Below are 22025 nucleotides of genomic sequence, written 5' to 3'. Positions count from 1 at the left end.
ATCGTTTATTAAAAGTAAACTTTTCTTTACAGGTTTTTGTAGACTTTCCATGGTTGTCAAGGCATGGACAGAGATAACGATATTTAGATGATTTTTGCCACATTTTTTCACGGATTTGTCTAAAAATTGGTATTTGTGGATCATAGTGGTGTCTACTGTTTCCTTTACCCAAAGGTGGAGGGTAATTAAAGTTCGGCATGGCCGAACTTAATGCTTTTTTACCTGTTATTTCAATTTCAATGCATTTTTGGCCTATTAACAAATGTTGGAAATCAATGCATTAACATCCTTGTCTATTTTAGAAGTGAACCGTTATAATAATAAACAAAACTCGTTAAAACAACCTGTTAATAACCATTATGAATCAGTACGTTTTAAACAATTTCATTAGCAACGGGTTAAGGCATTTATCTTGTTTGATATTTTTTATAAGAAACAAGAAATTAGACGTCATCTTAAATAAGTTATCATTATTTAATTTTGACATATTTTAGAATGGCTTGTTTTTTTTATTTCCAAAAATAGGTCGATGTGAAGATAATTAAATTATGAACTGCAATTTATATTTTTTCAACAATTAGCTTGGCTTCGGTCAAACTGAAATGAGAGCAAAAGAAACGGCTTAGAAAGGTTATAAAAAATGTGAAATTCGATCGATATGCATTTGATTTCGTTTAGGAAATATTTTATTTAAAAATTGAGGACTACAGGTTAAAAAAAAATTTACAACGATAACTAAATTCTCCTCTATCGACCAAATTCTAAAACTAATAGATTCTTGCAGGTTCTGGAACAGAAAAATTCTCTGAAAATACATAAATTTTCACAATATTCATTTCAATGACTCCCTTTGTATGCATATAAAACACTCTCTCAATTCGATTTGGTTATCAAAAATACTTGTCGTTCTTTCAATTTTATTTTCAATAAAATTACAACTTACTTAAATACGAAAATACCACAAAAAACTCTTAAGTACATACAATAATAATCTCAACAGTATTATATATCTCTATTAAATATAACATTTTACAGCTCATCTTTTGTTAAAGCCTCTTGATTATATTTTTGAAAATCTTCATGCGCTTTCACATGCTCTGCTGCTTTTTCTACCAGGCGTGCAAATTCTTTTGCATCAAAGGCATAATTTGTAAATTTAGCATGAGCACCACCTTCGGGATGATGGCCCTCATCTTCAGGATACACTAGGTCACGTTCTTCCCATGTTATATAGTTGATGCCACGTAATCTGGCCAAGTCTTTGTAACAATTTGGATCCTCACAATTATAGAGTTCAAAGAGGCTTGCCCATTCGGGTAGGAAGAGTAAATGTGTCAGACCCGCACCGTGCATGCCAATGAGAATGTCAGTGTTGCGTGTTACTTCCAGTTGCTGGAGGAATGTTAGCTCTCTAAAAAGGAGAATATATTAGATTTTTTAGATAGCAAAACATGCAGTTCTTAACTCTTCCAATCAATTTTGCTTTAGAAGTATTTTCTTTGTAGCAATCACTTTGGATTTTACTCACCTTTCATAAGAAATTTTTTGTACTATGTAGTCTTCATTTTTACTTATTTCTTCCAACAATTCCTCTTCGTTCTTTACGCGTCTATATTTGGTACGTCTCGATAAAAATGTTATTCGTATCTTGTTGTTTTTGGGTGCAACAAAGGGTACCTTCAAACGATGCAAAATAAATTCTGAAAAAGCTCTAAACAGTCCACTCTTTTCACATCCTTGAATCTGGAAGAAAAAGAAAAAACAGGGTACAGTTTCAGCCGTTTTTATTTCTTTTTAATATTTGAGGATCAATTCTTATCTTTTTTCACATTTTTTTTTTTTTTTTTTTTGAAAAAAAAAAAACGATATTTTTTCCAATTTTCAATATCTAACATTTTTTTTTTGTTCATGGCTTTTGAGTGGACAATGTAAGTTCGGCTGGGCCGAACTTTGAATACCCTCCACCATTTGGAAGGAATTTGGCAATGCTCAAAAATAATAAAATCCGTTAAAAAAATTTGCTAAAATCTTAAAAATACCGAATGTAGCTGTTATATTGGGGCCTATACGACGACATGGACCTGCATAGGTAACATTTGTCACAAGCCATTACAATATTCAAATGCGAAACTTAAAATAAATTGGTTATAATGTAGCCAAAACCATCAAAATACCGGATATCGGGAGGTACCGTTATATGGGGGCTATACGAAGACATGGACCTGCACAGACAATCTCCAGTCATAGGCTGTAGCATGCATTACGAACATCAAATACCAAATTTGAAAAAATCCGGTGAATAATGTCGCAAAAATCAACAAATTACCGAATACCGGGAGGTACCGTTATATGGGGGCTGCTATACGAAGACGTGAACCTGCACAGACAATTTTCTGTCTTAGGCTGTAGTATCAATTACGAACTTCGAATATCAAATTTGAAACAATTCCGGTAAATAATCTTGCTAAAATCATCAAAATACCGAATATCGGGTGGTACCGTTATATGGGGCTATACCGAAAACGTGGACCTACGTGGCCCATTTTCAATAGCAAAAGTCCTGCAGGCATTACATACATTTGAGTAAAACTTTATCAATCTGCTTCAATTCGTTCGGAAGCTAGAGTGATTTCTACAGACGGATAGACTGATGGACATCGCTAAATCGACATACAATTTTATGCTGATCAAGAATATGTAAACTTTGAGGGATCTAAAATGTCTATTTCGAGGTGTTACAAACGGAATGACAAACTTAATATACCCTCCATACTATGGTGGAAGGTATAAAAATATATATATTTTTGGGCCTATTGTGACGCTATGAGAAAATGACAAAATTATGATCTGTTCCAGAACTGCAAGAATCTAAACATTTCTTTCTACGATAACCGATTTTCCCTTTATGATATCGAAAAAATGCAAGCATTGTAGATTCTTGCAGGTTCTGAAAGAGAGCTTAATGTACTCTCGATTCAATATCCCCTACAATTCTCAATCATTCATACTTACAATTGGTGTATTATAGTACAGGCCAAAAATCATGCGTGGCAGCAATGGAAAGACAACGTTTCTAAAACATATCCGTTTGCCCTTCACCTGATCCAATGTCCAAACAGGATTAGTACTAAACGCCTTGAATGTATCTCTGAACGGTGAGTCATACGGATAGGTTTCCCACACTATCACCTGGGTATTTCTATCGAACACTGAACTATGAGTTTGATTTACAAACAGCGTGGCATACAAGTTGAAAAAATCACAAAAATGATGATACATATTGTAGGTGGCATCGATTTTCATTAGAAATGTGGGCGTATTAATGAACATATCACACTGTTCACTGCTTTCGCTGATTGGTTCTTTGGATTCAATGAAGTTACGCAGTTCTGGTGACCACGACTGCAAGGCACCCATGTGATCTAGCTGAGATTTGAGGCGAGTTTCATTCAACTGACAATAGCCTTGAATTTGTCCTTCCTTCAGTACATCCATGTGATAACGTATACGTTCTTGCCGTTTGGGCAAATCTCTAAAGTCCAACATAAGATAACGGCCACGACAAAATCTCATGTACTCGGTGCACTCCAACGAGGAATCGGTAATAAGTTTGGGTTCGCACATTAACTTCATCTCCTTTATTTGATGTTTAATGTAACCAAAATCTGCCTGCTCATAGAATGTCTCCACCTGGGATTCTTTGTTGCGCACCCATCCCGTATGCGAGCCCGGGCAAATGGGTGTTTGAAATCGATTTTCTTTGGCACAGTCCGGTTCATGGCCCCAACAACCTTTGTTGTCTTTTTGCACGATTTTTTGCAGTAGTTCCGTTTTGTTCTGATACTGTTGCTTTACTTTGTCGAACGTGTTTATGTAGCGTTTCAAATGCTCCAATGGTAAATCCGGCAAAGAAAGGCTTTGCTCTACATCACACTCGCACAAACACAGCAGCGGCCACAAGCCAACAATGCCCGTCACCGTTATGCTGAGTAATAGAAATTTCTCCATTGTTCATATAAAGGCCAAGGTGTTTCTTTTTAAGTCTGCAGATTTCTCTAATTTGGAATAGAATTTCTTTTCTTGTATTCCAGTGCACAGCCCAAGGCAGACAATAGCGATTGTGGTTTTCTGAGAAATTACACGGCACTTCTCACATTCCCAGTTGCCCGCTTAATTTTAGCCACACAACAACAATCGCTTTGTTGGCCTTGGATTTTGTTGCACGATTGGCTGGGTAGTCAGGGAGTTAACAGAGTTAATCGAATAACTTGATAAACAAAAAAAAAAGAAACACAAACGACACCTTCACCGCGAAACAGCAGCTGTGCTTGGAGGTTATTCTTCTGGCTACGGATGACCTCACACTTGAATTTTCAGATATTTGTATATTTACTTTGGGATGCTATTCTCTTCGGTTTGGATGTAATTATTTGTTTACCTCAAACACATCATAACTACTCAGATACCGGCTTTTTTCCACATTTTATCGCCCGAGTCAATCAATCAAAATACACAAAAGGTTTTTGTTAGCTTCTTCTCTAAGCAGCAGCTTGTCTTAATCTACACTCAGCCAGCGCTCACCGTACACCGTTCTTTGCTTGTTGTTATGATGCGCTTAACAATAGTCCAGCCAGCCAGGCAGCAACTGATAGCGCTTGTGGTAGATATGATGTGAGCCGTACAAAAAAAATCTAAATCTGGTTTCCATCGTTGTTCTGCTTGCTTCTGCTGTATGGTGATGATGATGGTGGTAGTGGCTGCTGCTTTAAATATTTCATTCTGTATTGTTTGGGTTTTTTTACTTGCTTGCTTATTCCCTTTCTGCTTGTTTAAGTCGGTCGTACCTGTTGCCAATGTTGTTGTTGTTGGAGGTTGAAGTACACTTTTGGCATTTTCTGGCTAGTTAATGGCAGTTTAATGTTTCTGGTTAATAATTTGTTTATGTGTTTGGTGCTTGTCTCTCTGTGGGCCTTTCGTTATTTTGTTTATTATTGAGAGAGTTGGTGTTCTGCCTCTCAGTCAGACTCAGAGTTGGAAAATTAAGTATTTAAATGTTATTAGGGCTTACCGGAACTTACAAAGAGAAAGAAAGGTAACCGAAAAAAGTGAGTTTTGGGGTAAAAAAAATAATATATAACAAAATATACTGTATAACAAAAAATTTTAACATAAGCTAATATATGGTGAGAATAATAATGAAAAATAGTAGAATAAATTAAATTAGTACTTTACTTTTACTGGTAAAGTGACCTGTAGTGGGATTCTCCAACTTATTTTTTGAAGTACCGACAAATTTCCGTAAAATAAAAATATAAAATTATAAAAAAAATTCAAAATAAAGTTAGCAGCGCTTTTGTTATCAGTAGGACATAGCGACTATTTTTTTATAGCCAACCTGCCAAAAATTTTCCTTATTTACCGAAATTATAAAAATTATAATGTTAACGAATTTTGTTTGTAACTCCAATTTTTTGTGTGTTATTTATTTAGAAGAAACAGCAAAAGCATCCTAGCCAATTATACATGTATTGGAGATACAAAAATCCATGGCTCGATAAGAAAGGGTGCTCAACTTCAAATAAACTAGAAAAATGCAGCTCTGTGCTATAGTCTTCAAGTGTCAAATAGATTTTTAAATATGCAATCGTTGGTTGTGCTTATTTCTCATTTTTTAACCAAATTCTTATATTGGAAGAATGAAATGTTGTGGATTGTGAGATTGAATCTAAAATAGTAAGTCAAACGCCATAATTTTTAAATATTTTTTTTTTAAATTTTATGGGATGAAAGCAAAAAATGTCAGAAATAGCATAACACTTTAGAAAGGGTTTAGATTTGTTCGAATTGCTCCCCTTTGGCACACATTATGGGCTTCAAACGGCCAATGAAACCGTCATACGCTGCCCGAATGTTGCTCTGCCGTATTTTGGCTCATTATAGGCGAAGCGCTTGCTTGAGGTGATCGAAACTTTGGTATTTTTTAGTGCCAACCTTGCTTTCAAAAATACTTCAGACACAATAGTCCAACGGATTGGTATCCGGAGATTTTGGTGGCCATTGTACGCTGGAAATGAAGCGAGGAACCTCATTTTGTAACCACCATTGAGGGCGCGTGCTGAGTGCGATGGTGCTGAGTCCTGTTGGAATGTTCAACGTCTGGCCAAAATGTTTGCGTGCTGAAGGCTATAATACACCCTCCAGAATATTTTCACGAAAATATTCGGCATTTATTCTGATGCCACGGTCGATTAATACGAGCGGAGAGCGACCATCGGTTGTTATGGCGGCCCCATGGTAGAAGAATACAGGTAGACGCTTCGACACAGCTGCTGGGACAATAAACTGTCAAACCAATTTTGGAATCGAAAATTTTGAATGAAAAATTACTCAAATTTGTAAAAATTATTAAAAAATGCATATTATAACAACCTCCGATTGGCGTTGTGTGGTAAAACATAGACAAATTTACTTATTTTTGCAGAAATATTTAAAAAATTTTGACATATCAATGTTCCCAAGCGTTGATGCATCCATGGTACAATGATATCAAGGTAGGGCAGAACTACCATATGATTTCAATTTTTTTATTTTCTTGGCCTAATACGTCATCTTTTTTTGTTTATGTATGTGTTTTCTTTTCAATAACAAAAAAATTGTTCAGAAAACATTCAAATTCGGATGTTTTCAAAATGTTCATTTCAACGCATGCATCGACAAAGTCTAGAGTTTTTGTAGCGAAATAATCCTTTAGAGATATATAGTACATGATTTTGAAAAGAAGTGTTGACCTTTCATTCAGTTATCGCGGTTTTCAATTATTTATTCAAAATAAATGCAACAAGTTGTTTGATTTTTTATTGTTTTTATACTAATTGACCTACCTTCTCTTCATTGTACCATGGATGCATCTACCTGTATTTTTCTACCATGGGCGGCCCACACCATCACAATGGCCGGCGCTTGAGTTCTGGTGGGCACAGTCGGGCTAGGCTACCAGCATGACAGTAATGAGCGATGGCACGAGACACAAAAGATTTATTCACATTTAAATAAATTTCTTGCATAGCATGACAAAAAACCTAATCTAATTTTAACCATGACTGTATATGTGCGATTTTATATTCCTATGAAACACCCTGTGCTCTATTGCCTTCTATCCATTTCTTCATTCGCAAAAATTTCACATTATCTTTTATATTCTATTCTAAACATAGTAATTGTCGCAAATTCTTGCAGTGTGGTAACCCTACTCAGCTATGTGACACATTTGACTTTTACAAGGGTATTTACACAGCAACCAGTAACCAAAACATCGGAATAAAAACTAAACAAAAGCTTCAGAAAACAGCAGGAAAAATTATTTTTTTTCATTAAATCTACACGATGAGAGATCCACCCAAAACGTGAGTTCAACAATTTAAGTAAAACATAATTCTTAACGAGTTTTTTTCACAGGTTGGGCATTACTTTCAATGCACCAGAAAGTGGTCTTAATTCGGGAGCACCATCAACATCGGGAAGACACAACAGTTTGGAAGACATTAATTTGGATTCTTTTCTGAAGACATCCAATTATGAAGATACTGTGTATGTTGAAAAAATTGATTACTTTTAATTGCGTAAATTGTAATAATTTTATTTTTTTACAGCAAACAATTGGATATTTATTATGGAATTGGTAAGATTTCTACAAAGCATCCCTCATCTCTTAATTATTATTAAATTATATAATATCGAGTATTCCCCTTTTTTTGTTGTCTTGGGACATATATACTTGAGCGCTTTTGGCATCTTGCTAGATGTTTGGTGTGGTATATGGCTACATACATATTGTTTGTTTATTGTACAAAATGCCGTTGTGTTGCAAGAAGCACATAAGTCACGTTTTTCGTATTTGTTTTTTATATTGCTCGTATTGAAAATGTTTGTGCTTGAAAAACTTCGATTTTGGTAAATTTAAGGAAAAGTATTTAGACTCTCAAAAAAGTATACAGCTTTAAAATTATTTTTAATCTGCCTAATGTTTGTAATGCAATGTAAAAAGTATCTTGAAAATCGACTTAGTCAATTTGATCTGGGTAACGATCACCTCGTTCACAATTGCATTTAATTAATTGATAATATGAACATCGCCGGGTATATATACTGTTTTGATTGTGTTCTCTACCACTTCATAGAAAGTTGTCTAACAATTATTTTTATTTGGAAATCAAAGAAAATCACAATTCTTATTCGCATTAGAAATTTCCGAAAATATGTCCAATTTTGTATTTATCTATTATTAATTTAAAAATCGAATGCTATCCTATTCCTTATGGGGATCTAGCGTTTTATTATTCCATTAAATTAAATGATAATTGGGGTAATAGATGAACCATATAAGAAATATTGAACATATTAGGGTTGGCACTTTAGGTTCACAATGAATAGGAAACCTCTCTAAACAAAATGTTTTAACATTGCTTCTATGTAGTCACTGGTAGGATTTAGGGTTCTTGACAAGAATAATTTAAATTTTTATCATATCAAAGTATTAATCTTCTTTCCTCATTTCAGTTAAACGACAGCTGTTGCGCTTCCAAAGCCCCATTACTGGCCTCTTTCCGGTGATGAGCATCGATCATGAGGTGGGCAGTGTACGTGATAGTGTTTATTGTGCTGCTGCCGTATGGAGTTTATATCAAGCCTATCGTCGTATTGATGATGATCGTGGTAAATCCTATGAACTAGGCCAGTCCACCGTGAAATGTATGCGTGGCATATTGGAATGTTGGATAAAACAAGCATCACGCGTTGAACTCTTCAAACAGCGACAATCAAATCAACATGCCTTGCATAGTAAATTTCATTTGCATACTGGTGAAATAATCTATTCGGATGATTTGTACAATCATTTGCAAATTGATGTAGTATCGCTGTATTTGATATTTTTGGTGCAGATGATAACATCGGGATTGCAAATTATATATACACAGGTAAGGATGCTTATTATTTCAAAAATTTTATTGAGATTTTAATGTTATTTTCATTGCAGGATGAAGTTGCGTTTATCCAAAATTTAGTCTACTATGTGGAGCGTGCTTATCGCACACCCGACTTTGGCATGTGGGAACGTGGCTCGAAGTATAATAATGGCACACCTGAAATTCATGCCTCCTCAATTGGCATGGCCAAATCGGCTTTGGAAGCCATCAATGGTTGCAATTTGTTTGGCGAAAAAGGTGCTTCGTGGAGTGTAGTCTATGTAGACATCGATGCTCACAATCGTAATCGGAGTATTTTCGAAACAATGTTGCCAAGAGAATCGAGTAGTAAGGTAAATATATGAGACAAAGGAAAATGGCTTTATATAAAAAACGTCCCTCAGCCAAATGGCTCGAGAGGGTATACAGTGTGAGATAAAAAAACTGCAACAAAGTTGATTAATATGAGCGGAGAGCGACCATCGGCTGTTATGGCGGCCCACACCATCAGCATGGCCGACGCTTGAGCTCTGGTGGACAACCGAAGGTGCACATTTTCAGCTGACCTCTTTGGCAGATAAACACGATCATTGTGTTTGTTTACAAACTGTTGAACAACGAATGTTTTCTCATCGGATAAAACCAAATTCGGCAGTTCACCACTTTCGGTCAAGCGAAGCAGCTCTTTAGCTCTTTAAGGTCTATTTTCTTTCTGTTGTGGTATAAGTTCTTTCACTTTTTGGAATTTCAATGGCTTTAACCCGAGCTCATTTTTCTATATTTTTCGAATGGAATATTGCGATACGTTCAGGTCACCAGCATTTTTCGGCCACTGAGACGCGGGTTTCGATTAAGTCGCCTCTTTACTTTTCGAAACAATTCTGCTGATGTTGCTGTTTTCTTCCGTCCACGCTACCAGTATCACAGTAACGAGCGATGGTACGAGACACAAAAGATTTATTCACATTTAAATGCTGGATTGCTCTAACGATAGCCACTTGTGGTTTTACAGCCAAATATAAAGAACTCACACTATAACGCTTTAATTTCATCACGAATAACTTTTTTTCTGGAAAATTCTAACCAAATGCTTTTGTACGCTTGTAAACAATATAATGAGCTGTCACTGGAATAGTTGTAACAGTTGTCGGGCGAGTGGCTTAGGAATCACAGCAATCTGAAGTTGATTGCAGTTTTTTCATCTCACTCTGTATGTAGAATTTGCTGTTTTTTAACAGAGAGGGCCGAAGTATACAATACATTGAACCCATATACTTCCTCTTCTTCTCTAGAATTGGTATTTTTCTTTCATAAAGCGGTTTTCTGATTTTCATTCAATTTTATATTTCAACATTTAGGGTGTCGATGCATCTCTCCTTTTAACCTTGTCCTTCCCAGCCTTTGCTTCACACGAAGAACGTTTGGTGGAGCAGACAAAAAATAATGTCATCAATCGTTTAAGGTGCAAAAGGGGCTTCAAGAGATTTTCTCGCGATGGTTTCCTTAGTAAAAACGAAGACAAAACAAGGAGGTATATGATTTATAGCTGGGTTTTTAATTCCGATTAATAATAATTCTTTTTTCAGATATTACCACACTGGTGAAATCAAAGAATTCGAGGGCTATGAATGTGAATGGCCCATGTTTTTCATAGCCATGATAATTGATGGTGTTTTCAAGAATAATACCGAACAAATTGAGGAATATCAAAATGAGCTGAGGCCTTGTCTCTATGTTGATGCCCACGGTGATCCGGTGGTGACAATGTATTATGCCCCCGATGGTGAGGGGTCTTATGTGAAAGCTCCTTCCCAATCGCTATTCTTGTGGGGTCAATCCATGTTTATAATAGCTCAGTTGCTAACTGGGGGTCTTTTGCATATTAACGAATTGGATCCCATACGCCGTTATTTGCCCAGCTATAATAGACCACGTCGTGCCGGACGTTACTCGGCTTTCCAGGTAAGTTGTTAAACCCTTGCCTTCTAGTGTACTGTTGAAGACGAAGAAGAAATGATGAACCACCAATTGGGTATAGAGATTTGAGTTTTATATTTTTTTAATATTGATTGATACTTTTGTTTGTCTTACTGAATTGGCTTTGATATAATGGAATATTCCCCCGTATAATTGATGTTTTTGTCCATATATTTTTGTTTTCCCCTCTACTACTACTACTACCATTACCTACCATCTACGACTACCTTATATATGTTGTCCTCTCCATGTCCACGTAAAATTATGAAAAACAAACAAAAATTTAAATTGAAACTCAAAAACATAAAATTGGTAAACAACAATACAAACAAACAAAAAAATTGTAAACAAATACAATTAACATATATCCAAGGGAAAAGCCTTCGATGAGAAACACAACGTAAGTTATTTTCGATATATAATTAGCAACAAAATATACGACATATGTATGTTTAATTTTATTGCAAGACAATAGCTAAGTACTCACAGCAAAATACACTTTTATATACAAAGAACAACAACAATAAAAATGGCATAAATAATTCCACACATGGCATTTGAGTAGTTTGTAACAAAATAGCATGCATACGGTTGTAGCCTATATTAATTTTTTACGTACGCACATAAAATGCATACACTGGGATCTAAGTCCTTGCAAGAAGTTATAGCAAAATTTAGTAAAAGGCTAAGAACAAAACATTACATTTTCCTAAGTTTTTTTCCTTTTTTTAAAAGCAAAATTTTTGTTTTTCAACTAAATTGAAAATTTAATTTATTTTTAAAATGTATTCTCTATTGTAGTAATTTTTTAACACTAAAATAGTTCATATTATGTAGTAGACCCCTTTCTGTAAACTTTACTATTTATCCTTAAATTTAATTGTAAATTTATTCTTTCATATATTTACTTTTTTTTCTTAAAATAGGCAAAACCTGGCACTGTAAGTAGTTGATTTTGGGCAGTAATTTTTCTCGTTGAAATATATTGATTTTTTTGTAGTTACCTTTTGTTTAGTTGATGTTTATGTTATTGTTTTAAAAACTGATGCCCAGTTTTTAGTGTGTATTTTATTTTCTCAGAGTTTTTTTTTTATGATGTGTTAAATGTTTTGGGTTATAATAATAGTTGTAGTTTTTGTTTTATTAATAATTTCTTATTTTTTTTCCTTGAAATAAGTGACTGTCGTATATTGGTAATCCGAAATTCATTTGATCAACATAATGATATTCTAATTATTTGTATTGGTAACTAAAAAAATGTTGTAAACGTTTTTCCACTGCTTTATTAATACTCAGCCAAATTTGATAAAATTAATTGGCGTGTTCTAAAATGTACACTAACTTTTTTTTAAATTAAATTACATTGGTTTGATTTTGCCAACTCTTAAATTCAAACCAATTAAATTCAAAATTTGATAAAAAAACCCACATGAAACTATAAACGGTAAGGTTAAATTTTAAAACTAATTCATCAATAGTTTAAAACCATCGTTGTTCATAAATTATGTGGATTTTTTAAATGAAAAATATTTTAAATTTGGATATGGGTATTCAAACAAATATCTAAATCCAAGCGTTTAAGCCTATAATGTCATCCATGTTTTCAGTGCAGATTAAAATAAAGAAATCTGAAAATTTCGCTGCACTAACCTTTTAGTGCTTAAAAAGATTTTCATCCGGAGAAATTTTTGATTAAAAATGTTTTAATCTCTAATCGGGGTTTTAAAGGTACAATTGTGGAAATAAAAAAAATGTTTTTAAAAACAATTGTGGATTATCAAAAAAAAAAAAAGTCAGATTTAAAAAAAAATACATTTTCAAAGACCAATCGGGGATTTAGAAATAAAAAATTACACCCAATGCTCTTTTAAGGATCAATCGTTTATTTTTATACATTACACCACAAGGTTGTCAGGGTGTTATTTCTTCCTTTTGATGATCTGCATAGAATATTATTCTGAGTCGATTTATGCATGTCCGTCCGTCAGTCCATGTACAGGGCGATTGCAACTACAAGTCAAACGCCATAATTTTAACATTTTTTTAATTTTATTGAATTAAAGCAAAATATGTCGGAAATAGCATAAACTTTTAGAATAAGTTTAGATTTGTTCAAATTGGTCACATTTGGCACGAATTATGGCCTTCAAACGGCCAATGAAACCGCCACACTTTGGTATTTTTTAGTGTCCTTGCTTTTCAAAATACTCCAGACACAATAATCCAACGGATTGGTAACCCGATATTTTGGTGGCCATTGTGCGCTGGAAATGAAGCGAGGAACCTCATTTTGTAATCATTCTTGGGTGGCGCGTGATTTTGATCCGAAGAAATTTTAGATTAACATTTTTTTTAAATCCAATCGTTGTTTTTTGGGCACAATTGTCGATACTAAAACATTTTTTTTTTCAAAACCCAATCGTAAATTTACAAAACAATCGGATTTTTAAACAAAATAGACCAATCGGGGATTTTTAATTTTTCAAAACTATTTTTATGTTTAATCGCGAATTTTTGAAATTATTGAAAATTATTTTCAAAGATTTTTAAAAAATGATATCCAATCGTGAATTTTTAAAAAATATTTTCTTCAAAATCAATCATGACTTTGGTCATTTTGACCAAAAATGACAAACGACATTTTCTAGGTTTAATTCTGTAACTGGCGGAGAGACAAAAATTGACCAATAGGTCTTCTCATAGAAGGCCACTAGGTCTTCTCATAGAAGAGCAATAGGTCTTTTCATAGAAGACCGACAGTTCTTCTCATAGAAGACCGATAGGTCTTCTCATAGAAGATCAAGAGGTCTCCTCATAGACCAATAGGTATTCTCATGGAAGACAAATAGGTATTCTCATCGAAAACCAATAGGACTTCTTATAGAAGACCAGTAGGTCTTCTTATATAAGACCAATAGGTCTAATAGTTCGTCTCATTGAAGTCTAATAAGGCTTCTCATAGAAGACCAATAATTCTTCTCATATAAGACTAATAGGTTTTCTTATTGAAAATCAAAAGTTCTTCTTATAGAAGACCAAAAGGTCTTCTTATAGAAGACCAAAAGGTCTTCTTATAGAAGACCAAGAGGTCTTCTCATAAAAGACCAATAAGTCTTCTCATAGTAGATCAAGGGGTCTTCTCATAGAAGATCTATAGATCTTCCCGAACAAACAAGTAAGTCTTTTAATAGGACATTACATTCCCGCATTCTCTCAATTATGTAGATGCTTTAATTTTATTTAATAATATTTTCCCATTGAACGTTTTCCTGATAATTTGTTAGGGATATTTCAGAGCTCGTAGTCTAAAGGGCATTTATACATGACATTTTAAGATGAACTTATCTGGTTATCCCAAAAAGCTTAAAGGACAAGCTTATCTGTACATTTGTTTTGTTTTTTAAAGTAGGTTTTTGGTTGATTCTGTAAAAATACAACTCCACCCCCACTTTGGTTCTCCACTTTTACGCTTCGTACACTTTAAGAAAATTTAAAAATTTGACACAAAATCTAATCAGCATTATCTTTCCTATTTACTACTAACAACCAAAATGAAATGGTTCATTTAGACATCTAGAGTTCCTTTTATAGGGGATAATAATAAGAATGAGGTAAATTTTTTATAAAAACAACAAATTTTTATTAAAATAATATGTTTATTGCATTTGGTTATAAAATACAGTCAAACATTGTTACAAAGAAACTTTGAAAAAAATATTCAAAAAAAAGTAATAAAGTAATAAATTTATTTTTCTTTTTCTTCTAAAGAGTGTTCATCGTAACAGTGTTTGACTGTATTTTCTGCGTTTTTGATACTATATATAAATATTTGTTAATGGCATTTTTGTTTTATGATTTGTATGGAATGTATATGATATCTATGAAATGTTGCATGTTTTGTTTTTCTTTACTTTTTAAAACATATGTAAAAGATATGTATATGCATTTTTCTACTAAACTTCTTATATATATTTTTAAACATTTTTGTATATATTTATTGTGTTTCATATTTGCATTTGTTACTTGTTAATTTGAAATATTTTTTATGAACAGACAATTAATTTTATTTTTGATTTATAATTCTTATAAATTCAGGGTACAGCTACAGATTTAGTAGTGCAAATTGTATTGATTGCCGAGTCAATGCGTCTGCAGGCAATGATGGCAACCTATGGTATTCAAACTCAAACACCTCATGAGGTAAGTTACAGATTTTGTAACCTTAATAAAAAATCTTTAATTATTAACTTGTTTTCGTTCAGGTTGAACCCGTGCAAATTTGGTCTTCCACGGAGTTGATTAAGGTCTATCAACATTTAGGCGTTAATAAAAAAGTTGGCCTCTCAGGTCGTCCACCTCGACCGGTGGGTTCTTTGGGCACCAGTAAAGTGTATCGTATTTGTGGCATGACGGTGCTGTGTTATCCCTTGATATTTGAAGTATCTGATTTTTATTTATATCGTGATATGGCTCTACTAATTGATGATATTAAAACTGAGCTACAATTTGTTGGTAAATATTGGCGTTTATCGGGTCGACCAACTGTCTGTTTGCTTATACGTGAGGAGCATATGCGTGATCCTCAATTTAAGGAAATGCTTGATTTGCTGGCCATGCTGAAGAAGGGCTATTGTGATGGCATGAAAGTTCGCATTGGCCGTTTGCAGAATTTAATTAGTAGCTCTTGTATGGGTAAGATGAGGAGGAGATTATTGATGTTGAATACATTTTTAATTTAAAATAATTTTTGTTACAGAACATTTGGATTTCATCAATCAAAGCGATTTGTCGGATAAGGAGAATGCCTTTGCCCAAATAAATCATGAATATATAGGTTATCAATCATTGACCGATGTGCCAAAAGCTCAAACGTATGTGGAAGAGAAAATATCTGTGGAGGTAAGGCAAGAATGAAAACATTCGACAGAAATGTTTTAATCAAGATATGACCTTCTAAAATATGAAAATTTCCTTGGAACTTTAAAAAAATTCATGTGAGGTAACATTTGACGAATTCCTACAAAATATAGAATTAAATTTCTAAAGGGTAGACTTAGGATTTGAATCCTACATTTTATAAGAATTCTTTAAATGTAAACGAACATAGATTTTCTGAAAATTTTTATGTGGATGCACCCAAAAATATCTTCGCAAAGCGATCATAGAATTTATCAACTAATCCTTTTCACAAACATTTTTAAAACATAACAAAAAGGAAATCCACGTTATGCCAGTGGTATAGTTTTTAAATTAAAACCAAACAAACTAATTCATTACTTGCCGACATTCGGAGCCGATCTCGACATGTTTGTCCTTATTGTGGCAAAGGGGAGCGATGAAATTGTAGGGAATATCCTGATGAAAAATTCCGTAGAAGAAAGACCCTTATTTGGTCTTAACTTTTAACATCACATTGTTCCTATCTAAGTCATATGAAGTTCGAAGATGAAATTATTCATTCCAAGACTATGGTATACAAACTATTTCCCGAGGCAATCTGAATTGAGAGGTGCATCGATACACAAATATCAAATTAATAAAATTCATTTTAACGCGGCCTGAGAAATAATTGATGAATACGAAGTTAGTAATGCAATGTCACGTTCGACCTCAATCCCTTCAAAGCTCTATTACGCATGGAAGATAATAACATAAAAAAATAAAATTACATTTGGCTGATGCTGATGTGGACACCTTGGCACCCTCAGTCAATAAAACCACGAGTCCATCTGAATTGAGAGGTACATCGATACACAAATATCAAACGAATAAAATTCATTTTAACGCGGTCTAATAAATAATGGATGAATACGGAGTTAATAATCAGACACAGGCCATAGTACGAAGGCAATGCCATGGTCGACCTCAGTGCCACCAAGACTCGATTACGCATGGAAGATAATAAATAAAAAAAATAAGTTACCTTTGGCTGATACTGATGCGGACACCTTGGCACCCTCAGTCAATAAAACCACATGTTCGAATTATTCCTCCACTCCTTACATAACCACTAGACCGAAGACGGTCAAAGATTCTGATTCTTCTGTTAATAATAAATAACAACAGGGATGGGAAACTCAGGAGGTGACAATGCCCTGACGTTATATATGATAAGCGAAAGTGTTTCAATACAGCTTCAGGTAATCCCTCAAATTATTACGGATAAGACATTTTCGGATCAGAAAAAGAGGCCATGGGTACTACGGTAATCCACACTTCGACTTTCCTTCCACCGGGATGAAGCTGCAGACATTAAAGCATTACTTGAATTCATATGGAGCTATCAGTCTATACAAATACTAAACACTGGATATATTCCGTTGTCACCTCTATAGTCCCTGTTTCATTTATTTTATTTCTCTTCTATTTCAGCACTATAACCACAAACCCACACACGAAATCATTGATGCCCTGCGCAGCACGGAATCCGTTTATTGCCTTTGCCAACTATGGGGTATCATACTGAATCGTGAAGGTCCTCATTTCGAAGTGAATGGGCTGTCAGTAATACAAGCTTTACAACAATTATATCATCGTGCCGGGTCTTTACGTTATTGGCGTGCTGTGCGTTATTGTTCATCACTTCTACATCATATTGTTGATTCAATAAGTCCTTTCATTACAACCGTCCTGGTTAATGGTAAAGAATTGACAGTGGGTGTTATCGGACAGAAGGAAACTGTGTTCGATAAGCCAATGACTCCGGCCGAAATCCAGGAAGTTATGTATAAAACTGTACAGCCATATAATGTTGTACAAGCCGTATTGCAGCAGGAGGTGGTGTTGTACTGTGGCCGTTTGATCGCAACAAATCCCACCATGTTCCGTGGTATTTTGAAGGTAAGGTGGCAGTTCTCTTTTCATGGGAACTGTGGGAAATTAGTCTCTAATTTTATTATTTTTTCACAGATACGCATTGGTTGGGTATTGGAAGCCATGCGCCTATACTTGCAAATGTCTGGCCAGGAATCAATTGATTTGGAAAATTTATCACCTTTCCAAGTGCGTATACTATTACAAAAGGTCTTGACTGTTAGCGAATGGGCTGCTGAAGAAAGGTAAATTAATAATCTAAACATTAATATTTTCATAATCTCTTCTGACTGGGATAAGATATCAACTTCTGAGCCCTCCTTTATGGACAATATCCGTTCCGAGACATTCGAAGCCGATCTGGACATGTTTGTCCATATTGTGGCAAAGGAAAGCGATGAAATTGTAGGAAGTATCCTGATGAAAAAATTCTGTAGGTGATAGACCCTTATTTGGACCTAATTTAAAAATCTCATTATTCCTATCTAAGTCATGTGAGGTTTGAAAATGAAATTGTTCATTCCAAAACTTTGGTATAAAAACTATTGCCCGAGCCAATCTGAATTGAGATGTACATCGATACACAAATATCAAATGAATAAAGTTCATTCTGACGCGGTCTGAGAAATAATGGATGAATACGGCGTTAATAACCAGGCCCAGGCCATAGCACGAATGCAATTCTAAGGTCGGCCTCTCGATGATGCGTGGAAGACAATAATATAAAAATATCCAAAAACAACAATATTATCTTTGGCTGATGCTGGGCTGGGCACCTTGGCACCACCCTCAGTCAATGAAACCACAAATTCGACTCCACTCCTTACACGACCACTAGATCGGGGACGGTCAAGGATTCCGATTCTTCTGCCAATAATAAAAAAGCACGGACGGGAAACTCAGGAGGTGACAATGTCATGATGTTATAGATGATTAACGAAAGTGTTTCAACAAAGCTTCAGGCAATCCTTCGCATTATTACGGATAAAGGTCATGGGTACTATGGTAATCCGAACATCGGCTTTCATTCAAGCGTTCATTCCCCGAGACAAAGTTAGGTCTTCTGTTTTTATGGTCCACCAATATAGCGTCGGCCAGTACCGATAAGTCCTTGCTATCTCGGCAAAAAGCGTTTGAGTCTGGAGGAGGTGTCTTTGACTTCCTTGGCCGCAAGGGAGAAAAAAGCACATCAGCGAGCAGTTAATTATTGCAGTCGTTATGCTGGTCGGGATCTAACAAAAATCACTGATAAGGAGTTACAGCTTACAGAACGAACCTGAAGTTTGTGAGGAAATGTCACGACTCATCTTTAAGGGAATAGAAGGATCCCCACTTACAGAGCAGCTGTGAAGCCTGTCGAGACTCCTAAAAAGCAACGACTGTGGGAAGCTCCTGTTCATGTGAAAAGGTATTTCGAAGAAGGCAGAACCTAAGCTGTCTATTAAGATGGCTGCAATGGCCTCAGATAAAGAAAGACACGGCCACAATGAAGTCTCCCGAACCACAGAGTCTGCGGGGAAGAAGACCAAGTCGAAGTCTACCTTTAATGCTCCAAACGCAGCAGTGGCTTCGCCATCTCCATCTACTGTACGCTGTCCAAGGCGAAGGCACAGGAGAGCATGGCAAAGTTGGACAAAAAACACACCACCTGCGGATGCGCCAACTTCGTCAAAGGGAGTGGCCTCAAAAACGAATAAAGTTCCGTCGCAGCCAGTGATACCTACTCCAACGGTGTTGAAGATGAAGACACAAAATGGTAAAGTCTGCGGAAGCGCCCATTTCGTCAAAGGGTGCAGCCCCAAAGTCGACAAAATTCCACTCGCAGCCAGTGGCGGCGAAGAGAACGAATCGCGCAGGCGATACAACCGTCCGTCTCGTATGGTTTGGTTGCGGGGAAAAAGAAATACATGGATGGGCAAACGAAAGTTTAACCAGCCGGTATCTCTTCGCAGAAACCTTGAGACCCAAAGCCGAAGCAGCTTCAAAGGCGACTAAATTCACCTCGCAGCCAGTGGCGGTGAAAAGAATGAGGTCAACTGAGTAGCAGCAACCGGCGAAGCGGCGAAGAAAAAGGTGATGGCGCAGGCGATACAACTGTCCGTCTCGTACGGTTCGGTTGCGGCGAAAAAGGACAGTGGGAAGCACATCGATGGGGAAAAGAAAGTTGAACCAGCCGGTATCTTTTCGCAGAAACTTTGGGACCCAAAGCCGAAAAAGGATTAACCAGCTGTTCAATGGATGTCACCGGAGGATCTGAGAGTAGCGGTCAATGATCAGGCTGATCTCAATGGCTTCAACAGCAAAGATCATTGCCTGCCGATTGACTGGAAATTCTGGGAAGCCAACTCTTAAATGCCATACAAGAAAGAGGAGTCCCAAAATTTGTTTTAAAATCGCATCAGATAGATAGATATCCATAAAGGCTTACAAAGCTCAACGTTTAATTGGGTTTGAGATGAACTATGTCGCCTTTCTTTTGGTACCTTTCCCACAGACATCATATTGTGTTCACATTTGTTTATTTTCCATTCGCTAACTATTTGCATTTTGTTTTGCTTTCCATACGAAATCACTTTCTAAAAACCTTCAAACATTATTATCTCCCCCTTCCATCCATCATACTAGACTTACAACACTGCAACGTCGCCAATTGGAGGGCTGCTTGTGTCGCGTACCCAAACATTTCTACAATAAAATATGGGAAATTCTAATGCGAACACCCTTGGGCATAACAACACAAGGTCACTTGTTGCCAGCCACACCGACCTTAATCAATATGAGTCGAGGCGAATTGAATTTCTCACTTTTGGTTGAGGAGACCTTGATATGCATTGAGAAACCTGAAAGGCGACAAATTACCGTGGAATTATTGTGTATTATCGCAACAATTCTAAATAGGTAAGAGGATGTAACATTTTTTATTGCCTGGGGAATTATTTGACTAATCTTTGTTGTTTTCAAAGAAATCCTGAATTACATTTTAAACAAGCTTTGGATTTGGATGAAATTCTAATGGAGGCATTCTTAATGTATTGCAAGGTATTTTAATGTTTTTACTTAAAATTAAATGGGTTTAATGATATACTTAATTTTGTTATAGGACAACAATATCCATGACCACCACAACGATATGACACCATTCTATTCATTGATCTATAATGTAACCACCGGCTATTTAGCCCGAGCTGCTGTTAACAAAGTCTTACAAGGCGGTGCCTTTTCGACGCAAGATGAAGATTTTAATGGCGATAATTTACATGATGAAACCTGCAAAGTTTCTTAGGTTTTAGGAGACTATATTTTTGGAATTTGTTTTGTTTACTGAGACTCCCACTCGTCGACCAATTGTTGCCACGTTTTTCGTGTGTTTTTCTTCCAAACAATTTGGCTTTACACCTTATTAGTTTTCTTTGTTTATGTAAGCCATAAATTGTTTTCTTTGTTTTTCCTTTATTATTTTTTTTACATGACAAAAGTGCTCTCCTGTTTTTATTGTTATTTATAGTTTTATAATTTAATTTTTCAAAAATTATTTTAATTTTATTCTAGAAATATAGTTCCTTTTATGTTTATAAGATTATAGACTATTGTCCAAAATTATTAACAATGTACTCGAAAGAATTTATATTTAAAAAAAGCACAAAATTTTATTGCATATGTATATAAGTATATTGTTCTATACATGTCTTTAACTTTTTTCAAAATACATAAAAGTTTGTGAATTTTACAAAAAAAGAGAAATTCTTTGAATATTTTTTTGTAGATTATAAGTTATGTCACAATTGTAAAAGTAGAATTTCTGTTTTATGGAAACAATGCCTATATAAGGTCGGACAAAAAGGCTACTTTTTACAACATTGTTCTGTTCCAGTGCCTGCAAGAATTTATTAGTTTTGCAATTTTTTGATATCATACAGAGACAGTCGGTTATCGTAGTAAAAACTTATACATTCTTGCAATTCTGAAGCAGACCAAATTTGATGATAGTAGTATTGCATTATTTTAATTTCAAATCACAGCATATTTAGTAGAAAGATATGCTTATTGGCAGACCTTATATATGCCTTGTAAGAAAATACGAAATGCAAAAAATATGTTCTTTATTTAATTATTTTACATTTTCACATAACAAGAATTGAGATCCTATAATTGGCTCGGCGGTGCAGCGAATTAAATTTTTACAACATGTCAAAAGAACTTATTTATATGGACTCATATGAAAAGTATATGTGTTCAACCAGCAGACAAGGCTGCCTCAATTCAAAAAAGGAA

The 22025-nt window shown here is 35.1% G+C and overlaps 2 protein-coding genes across 8 annotated transcripts; one reads left to right on the top strand and one right to left on the bottom strand.

Moving 5' to 3' along the window:
- Positions 1-877: 877 nt before the first annotated feature.
- LOC101889542 (EGF domain-specific O-linked N-acetylglucosamine transferase) lies at positions 878-4956 on the bottom strand. Its single transcript, XM_005186895.4, has 3 exons — positions 3013-4956; positions 1529-1743; positions 878-1411 (listed from the first exon to the last, which is right to left on the bottom strand). Exons 1-3 carry the CDS (start codon positions 4006-4008, stop codon positions 1030-1032), a joined length of 1593 nt encoding a protein of 530 aa, XP_005186952.2. The 5' UTR covers positions 4009-4956; the 3' UTR covers positions 878-1029.
- A 2326-nt stretch (positions 4957-7282) lies between these two features.
- Positions 7283-21411, top strand: LOC101888316 (probable phosphorylase b kinase regulatory subunit beta). 7 transcript variants are annotated; one of them, XM_020038005.2, is made up of 18 exons: positions 7283-7403; positions 7456-7587; positions 7650-7678; positions 8557-8975; positions 9035-9316; positions 10322-10494; positions 10550-10925; positions 11314-11340; positions 11867-11881; positions 14510-14551; positions 15036-15140; positions 15203-15632; positions 15697-15839; positions 17313-17780; positions 17850-17998; positions 20379-20651; positions 20717-20792; positions 20854-21411. In XM_020038005.2, the coding sequence occupies exons 1-18, from the start codon at positions 7384-7386 to the stop codon at positions 21034-21036; spliced, it is 3342 nt and encodes a 1113-aa protein (XP_019893564.2). In that variant the 5' UTR covers positions 7283-7383; the 3' UTR covers positions 21037-21411. The 7 variants fall into 7 exon arrangements, with proteins under 7 accessions (XP_019893564.2, XP_019893565.2, XP_058977407.1 ...); XM_020038006.2 differs by lacking the exon at positions 11314-11340; XM_059121424.1 differs by lacking the exon at positions 11867-11881.
- Positions 21412-22025: the final 614 nt, after the last annotated feature.

Source organism: Musca domestica, unplaced genomic scaffold (assembly GCF_030504385.1).
Source record: "Musca domestica strain aabys unplaced genomic scaffold, Musca_domestica.polishedcontigs.V.1.1 190, whole genome shotgun sequence".
NCBI classification, from domain to species: domain Eukaryota; kingdom Metazoa; phylum Arthropoda; class Insecta; order Diptera; family Muscidae; genus Musca; species Musca domestica.
The sequence above is the reverse complement of the archived record's forward strand: the minus strand, read 5'-3'. Positions and strand labels throughout refer to the sequence as shown.